Source organism: Copidosoma floridanum, unplaced genomic scaffold (genome assembly GCF_036245765.1).
Source record: "Copidosoma floridanum isolate Cflo_tuat_1 unplaced genomic scaffold, Cflo_Japanese_pri ptg000024l, whole genome shotgun sequence".
In the NCBI taxonomy this organism is placed as follows: Eukaryota; Metazoa; Arthropoda; class Insecta; order Hymenoptera; family Encyrtidae; genus Copidosoma; species Copidosoma floridanum.
In genome coordinates, this window is record NW_028321901.1 from 3,243,558 (window position 1) to 3,252,156 (window position 8,599).

The 8,599-nt window shown below is 50.0% G+C and overlaps 1 protein-coding gene across 1 annotated transcript; it reads left to right on the forward strand.

Moving 5' to 3' along the window:
- The first annotated feature begins 5,282 nt into the window (after positions 1-5,282).
- Positions 5,283-8,181, forward strand: LOC149373989 (uncharacterized). The gene is made up of 6 exons (XM_089595092.1): positions 5,283-5,542; positions 5,632-5,760; positions 5,853-6,465; positions 6,594-6,790; positions 6,869-7,071; positions 7,475-8,181. The coding sequence occupies exons 1-6, from the start codon at positions 5,283-5,285 to the stop codon at positions 8,179-8,181; spliced, it is 2,109 nt and encodes a 702-aa protein (XP_089451218.1).
- The last annotated feature ends 418 nt before the right edge of the window (positions 8,182-8,599 follow it).

Genomic DNA, 8,599 nt, shown 5'->3' on the forward strand with positions numbered 1-8,599 from the left:
TGTATAGAAGTAAGCGGCAGCTAAAACATTCTTCTCAGATACATGCATCACACACTCTTACTAAACAAACACAGGGACACTTACGGATTGTTCTGGATTGCGTGTGGCGGGTCCTTTTCCGGGCTTGCGTCGGGGGCCCGGCGACGGGTGAAGCCGGATGATGAGGCCCGGGTAAGTCTGGGTAACCACATCTGATATGGCTGTACGTCTTATGAACAAAAAAGACGTAGTGGGCCGACTAATCTAGGCTTACTACCACTGAGGAGGCTATATGGCGGCACCTAAGTGCCTTACGCCAGCCCGTTTTGTTGGGTTGTCTGCGCGGTCTCGGGACTGTACACCTGCCGCTCGTCTTGCTAGGATGACCGTTGTGTACCAACAAATACATACATTACACACGAACACCCTTCTCACACTTGTTACTCAACGCCAGGGTAGTCTCCGCGGGTGGGACTTAGGGAGAGTGGCGACTCCCGGCCGGCCCAATCAAGTAGCGGTCTTTTTTGGTGACAGAGAGGGCTGCTGCCCTGGTTTTAACCCTTTCCAAATACTTATTTCTAAAAAAAAGGGTAGTGCTGGCCTTCGGGGGTCAGTACGACACTAAAAAGATGCCAAAATGAAAAACGTCGATGTAAAACAGGTACCCCAGGCGGTAACCTCTCTGAGGGAATCCGCCGTCAGTTCCGATCCGGTGAAAGCCCGGGTGACTGACGCAGGCCCCATGGATTCTGGGGGGGGGGGCCACAAAGACGTGTCTCATGGCCAACAGGGAATGCTAAATGTTCCATGGCCTTTTCTAACGGACAAAGGACGAAGAGGAAGCCTGTCGAGTATAGGCACTAACGACACCGAGGACAGCAACGTGTCAGTATTCAGCAACCAGACAAGGGAGGAGCTTGCCTCTTTTGAAGAAGATGGTGCTAAGCTAAGAGTTAAGCGACAGCAATTGGCTGATAAAGTCCAATCAGCAACGAAAGATATAGCAGAGACGCTACAATTAATTAACGATAAGTACGGCAACACAGCAAACGCTGTTAAGAATGGGCTAAAAGCCGCGCTAGAACACCTTCAAGAGGCAGAGATGCAAAGAAAAGGCTTTCTTTACGAAGAAGAAAGGTACGTAAATGCTTGGAAGTCGTCATTTGAATCCCTGCAGTGGAGGGAACAAAGGCGAGATAATTTTCGACGGCATGTTCAGAAGAAGACCTTAAACACTGCCCTAAAACAAATAGAACGTAGTGAAAAAAACAGCAGCCCATCGGACAGCCCTGAGAAACGCCAGCATATTATGTCTTTCAAGAAAAAGAAAACAGTTAGTGGCAAACAAGAAGAAATTCCCCTGAATGACAAAACAAGCCAGAAGAAAAAAGTAGACGCCACAACAACAGTAGTAGTGAAGATGGCTGGAGGACAGACCTTTGCAACGGTGCTGAAGACGATGAAGGCGAATTTTGACACCGATAAGACTGATGTGTCAATCAGAAGTGTTGTCACTACAAAAAAAGGAGACATACTTATTAAGGCCGAAGGTGTAGAGAATGCTGCTGCATTCTCACAGCAAATTGAAAAGTCGGTAGCCGGACAAGGTACTGTCAAAATAAGCAGCAAAAAAGTGGCTTTAGAGGTCCGAGACCTGGATGCCATTGTTGAGGAAGACGAGGTCAAAAAAGCTTTCGCTAGGACTTTTGGACTTAAGAGCCAGGAGCCAAAAGTTTCTCTCTTAAAGCCAAATGCCAGAGGACAAAGGCTGGCTTTAATCAAGGTGGACGAAACAACTGCCAGACAAGTAGAAAAGGGAGGCAGGTTACGAGTTGGCTTCGTAAGCTGCCGAATACGAAGGAGAATTGAAGTAATAAGATGTTACAAATGCCTGGGATATGGACACGTCTCGGGCAACTGTGAGAACGAAAACAGATCCAAGCTGTGCTTCCGGTGTGGAAGCTCAAACCACCGGAAGAAAGAGTGTCCAGGCCCAGCACGGTGCTTCCTTTGCCCAACAACGGACAACAAGCACGAAGCAGGCAGCGGAAGCTGCCCTTTATTCAGAAGAGCCCTGAAAGAGGCCAGGGATAAGGCCCAAGCAGGAATTAAATAAGGCAAAAAGGCCTTGAGTAGAAAGACAGGCTTATGTGGACCCACGCTGCGCTGGGTACTTTTTACCTATCAGCACGGGAAAGCATTAAGCCAATAGTGGTGCTGGCTGAGTGGGCAGCCTTCTATGAAGCGCTAGACAAGGTGCTGGTCCTCAGGGATCCCGAGTCCTTTTCAGGACTCGAGAGCATCAGCACCTCTAGCAAATGGTGGCGAGTTAGCTCGTTAATGCTGTGAGACGCGATGTTCTCCCTAGTGGCTCGACCCTGAAGTAATGCTAACGCGGTTTCAGGGTAGATCAAAGGCCACGCGGCATGGGGGGGTTTAAGTGGGTATGGGTGGTCTAATAAAAAAAATCCACCGAGTCCCACACTACCGCTGTCCCTGCGGTGTGCCTTAATGCATTTTCCCTCCCTCCACAAAAAAAAAAAAAAAAAAAAAAAACTACTACTACTACTACTACGACTACTACTACTTCTACTACTTTTACTACTATTTTTCCATTTAAATCCCTGCAGTGGAGCGAACGAAGGCGATATAATTTTCGACGGTATGTACAGAAAAAGACCCTGAACACTGCCCTAAAACGAATGAAACAAAGTAAAACAAACAGGAGCCCATTGGATAGCCCTTAGAAACGCCAGCAAACCATGCCTCTAAAGAAAAAAAAAACAGGCCGTGGCAAACAAGAAAAAATTCTCCCAAACGAAAAAACAAGCCAGAAGAAAAAAGTGGATGCGACAACAGCAGTAGAAGTGAAGATGGCCAAAGGGCAGTCCTTAGCAAAGGTGCTAAGGACGATGAAGACAAACTTTGACCCTGATAAGGCTAATGTGGCAGTCCAAAGTGTTGTCACTACAAAAAAAGGAGACAAACTTATTAAGGCCCAAGGTGTAGAGAATGCTTTTGCATTCTCACAGCAGATTGAAAAGTTAGTAGCCGTAAAGGGTACTGTCAAAATTAGCAATAGAAAAGTGACATTAGAGGTCCGAGACCTAGATTCCATTGTGAAGCAAGATGAGGTCAAAGAGGCTTTCGCTAGGACTTTTGAACATCAGAGCCAGAAGGCAGAAGTAGCTCTCTTAAAGCCAAATACCAGGGGACAGAGGCTGGCGTTGATAAAAATGGACGAAGCAACTGCCAGACAAGTAGAAAAGACAGGCAGGTTACGAGTTGGTTTTGTAAGCCGCTGAATTCGGAGAAGAATTAAAGTATCAAGATGATACAAATCCCTGGGATATAGACACGTCTCAGGCAACTGTAAAAACGAAAACAGATCCAAACTCTGCTTTCGGTGTAGAAGCTCAAACCACCGGAAAAAAGAGTGTCCAGGCCCAGCACGGTGCTTCCTTTGCCCAACAACGGACAACATGCACGAAGCAGGCAGTAGGAGCTGCCCTTTATTTAGAAGAGCCCTAAAAGAGGCCAGGGATAAGGCCCAAACAGGATTAAAATGAGGCAAAAAGGCCTTGATTTGAAAGACAGGCTTATGTGGACCTACGCTCCGCTGGGTACTTCTTACCTATTAGCAAGGGAAAGCATTAAGCTTATAGTGTTGCTGGCTAAGTAGGTGGCCTACTATAAAGCGATAGACAAGGTGCTGGTCCTCAGGGATCCCGAGTCCTTTTCAGGACTCGAGAGCATTAGCACCTCTAGCAAATGGTGGCGAGTTAGCTCGTTAATGTTGTGAGACGCGATGGTCTCCCTGGTGGCTCCACCCTGAAGTAATGCTAACGTGGTTTCAGGGTAGATCAAAGGCCATGCGGCATGGGGGGGTTTAAGTGGGTATGGGTGGTCTAATAAAAAAAATCCACCGAGTCCCACACTACCGCTGTCCCTGCAGTGTGCCTCAATGCATTTCCCCTCCTTCCACAAAAAAAAAAAAAAAAAAAAAAAAAACTACAACTACTACTACTACTACTACTACTACTACTACTTCTACTACTACTACTACTACTACTACTTCTACTACTACTACTACTACTACTACTACTACTCCTCCCCCTCAACCGTATGCTTTACCTTGTCGAAGACCGTACTGCTTTTAGCCTTGGTCGGGTGAGGGGGCTTTAAACTGATGGCATACCTCCTTTCTTACACGCATCGCAACTTCTCCATCCTTTTACTTTATCCTTTCAACACTGACATTCATTGACACTGACATACTTTTGCAGCATGCACGCTTTAGTTTGCGTGCGGGGGCTTACTGCTGGCCGTGGCACTGTCTTGGGCGGGAGTAGGAGGTGAGACTCAATTTGGTGACCTGGGAGGCCCGGGTATCTCTACCGCTGATAAAGTCGGACGTCTGCAAATAAAAAAGATGTGGTGATTCTTCTAGCTGAGGAATTTGGCCATTGAAGGACTATATGGAGGACACTTTTAGTGCTTACCAGCTGGTACTCTCTTGCTCGGCTGGTGTTTAATATGGGGTGGTTGTATTTGCCTGGGCTCGTGGGCTGGTGTGGGAATGATTCAAGAGAACCACACTCTTACACTCAAACATCACCCCACCACCTAGTTTACTATTTCTAGGAACTCCTAAAAATTAGTCCCTAGCCGAGGGTAGAAGGCTCGCCGTGTTTGCTATGCGGTACGACCCGTGAGCGGCCAAAGGGAGATCCTGGGCAGTAAGGCGATACCTAGGCTGCGAGCCGAAGTGACCCGAGCTGTCTTTGGCTCCTGCTGACTGCAAGATGGGAGGCCGGATTCTTAACCAGGACCGGTCAATCGGCTAACACTGGGGCAGCCGCGGGTAGGGGTCGGCTGTTCATACTGCTGCTTCGGTCTTGTTGGCTTGGTGGGGGCCTATTGGACTGGATGGTTGTGGAGGCGTGGTGGACACCGCTTGGCCTCTACTCCTTTCCGGCTTGGCGGTTCCTTGTGGGGCTGGTGAGATTGCTGTCGTGGCGTTGCTGGCTTGCCCCTCTTCGCGGCTCTTTTAGTATGGCGAGTGCGTTCTGCCGCGTAACGTCTGCCGGAAACTTTCCAGAGAGTGGATCGCTTTTGGTTGGGGCGTGATGCTCGAGGGAGTGGAGGTGGGCTAGCCTGGCAGGGCGTGCTATATCTCGAGGTAATCCACCTGGACCGAAACCGCCCTTCAGACATGTGTTGGAGCCGGATGGTGGCCTCCACCAGTAAGGGATCCAGATGGGTCGGTGGAGACCTTGGGACGAATTTTGTTTATTATAGACATGGCGCAAAGAACCACAACCGGGGAAGGACTGAAGGAGGAAGTTGGTGGGAGGGAGTTTCCTCCCATCGTGAATCTCATGAGTGGGCCCAAGCAGGATAGGGAGACGGACGTGGCTGCCGATGCGGCGTTCGACGACCTTGCCAGGGCCTTAAGAGAGCTCCAGGTGCTCATAGTCAGGCACCCCAACGCGGCAGGCACCATAAAGGCCAGAGTCATGTTGGCGGTGACTGCCATGGGTATCCTGAAGCGCTTTCAGGAGTGAGACAGGGAAGAGGAAGAGCTGCCTTCAAGCAGTTCTTAGGTGAGGGATGAGAAAGTAGGAAAGAGTAAACGAGGACGAGGGGCAGAGACCTCAAGCCTTCAGCTATTGCCAGGGAAGAACCTGAAGAAGGCAAAAAGGGCTGGACTCCAGCCGCAACCAGAAGGTTTTGTGGCAAAAGATCCAGCCAAACAAGCCGAATGGACAAAGGTCTGGAGTAAAAAAAAATAAGAAGGGAAAGGCTAAGGGGAACAAGCCCCAAGGGGGTATAAAAAAAAACCCTAACGCCGTTAAGGAAAGATGTCACAGGGTCAGACCTGAGGCAATATTGGTTGTGCCAGCTGAAGGCAAAAAGTATGCCGACGTCCTGGCCCTGATGAAGAAAGTCGATGTTACCAGGCTCAGGCCAAGCGTGAGATCTGTCAGGGAGACAGGGACAGGAGGTGTCCTCGTTGAACTGGAAAATACTGTGTCCAAGCACCGAGATGCGTTCGCTGAGGCAATTAAAAGTGCCGTGGCGGATGCGGGTGGTGTGGGGACACTGGCCCCGCATTCGACCTGGGAGATCAGGGACGTCGACCCAACGGTGACAAAGGAGGACGTCGAGGCAGCAGTAAAAAGCTGCTTTGATGGAGGCGCGTCCCCCAGTATGGCTGTGCGGTTGTCTTCTGGAACTAGCAGAGAAAACCGCATAGCCTTCGTCGAGGTACCTGCGACGGCGGCCCCGATTCTTAAAAAAAAGGACCACTTTAGGCTGGGCTGCGTGAACTGCAGAATGCTCCAAAAGTTTGCAGTTGAGCGTTACTTCAGGTGTCTGGGGTTTGGGCACATTGCGAGGCAGTGTGTCAGACCTGACAGGACCGGGGCATGCTGGAGGTACGGTGAAAAGGGTCACGTGGCACGAAACTGCCCAAAAAAAGAAGTGAGCTGTTTCCTGTGCAAAAACGTGGTCCCAAAACCGGATACCAGACATGTTGCTAGGACTGCCAGGTGTAGGGCGCCTCGGGCGCCTGCAGTGATGACTTAGCGGGAATAGCGTTGATTCTGCAGGTAAACCTAAATAGGACCGTGCTCACGCACGATCTGCTGGACCAGTTTTTCCGTGCCCAGGGTGTGGATATGCTCTTCATAAGTGAGCCATCTCGCAAGTTACCAGGCCGAGGCTGGTTCTGCGACAGGACAAGAGGCGCAGAATTCCTGATTCACAGTGACAAGTTCTCCGTATCCGATACCGGAGGTGGAGACGGGTTTGTGTGGATCAGGTGTGGGAGTGCTTTCTATGTGAGTTGCTACATATCCCCTAACAATTTGATTGGTGTTATCAGAGAGCGGCTTGCTGAACTCGAGGATACCGTCAAAGTGTGCAGGGAAAGTGGGAATGTAGTCCTGGCCGGCGACTTTAACTCCGAGGCCATCGCTTGGGGGGAGCCGAGAACCAACCTCCGAAAACGGGCGGTGTTGGAGATGGCTGCAAGGCTGGATCTCATCGTCATGAACTCTGGTGGTTCAGCAACGTTTAGGCAACCTGGTAACTAGAGAACGATCATCGATCTCACGCTAGTGTCGTCAGAAATGGTGGCACGGGTCTCCGACTGGCGAGTCCTGAAGGACTACACGGCCAGTTATTACCAGTACATGAGCTTTGTGATACACGTGGATCGTGGTGCAACTTCACGAGATCTAATCCGAAGGCGCGTTAACGGGTGAAACGTTGAAAAACTTAACCGATATTTTCTACTGGAAGCTATGGTTGGCGCGCCACCTTCAGCTGATTAAAATAAGATTAAAAATCAAGCGGAGGCTAAGGCACTTGTGAGTAATATGACGAGACGAGTCGAGAAATGGTGCGACGGATGTAGACCCAAAAGGTCTGCTAGGAGGGGTCGACGTTTGTGCTACTGAGGCACCGAGGACATCCCTAACTTGCGCAGAGAGGCACAACATCTACAGCGTCTTGTACAGTGCTACACAGAACTCGTTAGGGCGCCGGGGCAGCTGCTGCCGCGTACAAGGAAGCAAAAAAGCGCTGGTGAGGGCGATCAAGGTGAGCAAGAACCGATGCTGGCACGAGCTTATCATCAAGGTGGATAAGGACACGTTGAGCCTGGGCTACCAGATCACGTTAAAAAGACTTCGCGGTTCAGACCCGATGCCACCGATGGAACTTTCCGTCTTGGAGAAAGTGGTCTCTTGCCTTCTTTCGGAGCATCCCGCTAGGAAGCGGAAGGGCATAAGTGTAGGACAGGTACCTCTCTTCACTCTCGAGGAATTGAGGTCGGTGGCATCGGAGACGCCGGGGCATAAAGCCCCTGGTCCAGACGGATTGCGGTTCGAAGTCCTCAAGATCATTGCTGCAGAGAAGCTACACGTTATGTTGGATATGTTTAATGCGTGCCTGCGTGTTGGACTGTTCAGCAGGCGTTGGAAGATTCAAAGGCTTGTTTTTCTGGACAAGGGCAAGCCACCCCCCCTGGTCCCGTCGTCATTCCGATCCTTAGGTATGTTGAACAATGCTGAAAAGATGCTGAAGAGGCTGATAAAAACCCGCTTAAAAGGGAAAGTCAGCCTTTCAAAAAACCAGTACGGGTTCCGGAAGGGGCGATCGACGGATACGGCAGTGGCTGAGGTTCTCGAGTAGGTCAAGAAGGCATGGAAACTCTTTAATAAGACGAGGAGCGTCTGTGTCCTGGCAACTCTCGACGTAAAGAATGCCATTAATTAGGCAAAATGTCCGACATAATAAGGGCTCTGAAGCACCAGAATGTACCGGACTACCTGAGAAAGATCCTGGACAGTTATTTCCAGGATCGAGTACTCTGGTACGACACGAAGAATGGACCAAAAGAGAAGCGTCTGACGTCGGGAATTGCTCAGGGATCTGCCTTTGGCCCCGATCTCTGAAACCTGGTCTACAAAGAACTTTTGCGCCTTGAAATGCCTCCAGGGGTCAAGCTGATGAGCTTTGCTGACGACATAGCATTACACGTCACAGCAAGATCGCGAGAAGAGGCCAAGTGCAAAATACATTGGGTGGTCGCGATAGTGTCGGAGTGGCT

What these genes read in the sequence shown, in the direction of transcription:
- LOC149373989 (XM_089595092.1), top strand. Translation starts at nt 5,283, where the DNA reads ATGGCGCAAAGAACCACAACCGGGGAAGGACTGAAGGAGGAAGTTGGT. An exon ending in CGAATGGACAAAGGTCTGGA is followed by an intron (nt 5,761 to 5,852) that starts GTAAAAAAAAAT and finishes AAGATGTCACAG; the next exon opens with GGTCAGACCTGAGGCAATAT. An exon ending in GAAACTGCCCAAAAAAAGAA is followed by an intron (nt 6,466 to 6,593) that starts GTGAGCTGTTTC and finishes TTGATTCTGCAG; the next exon opens with GTAAACCTAAATAGGACCGT.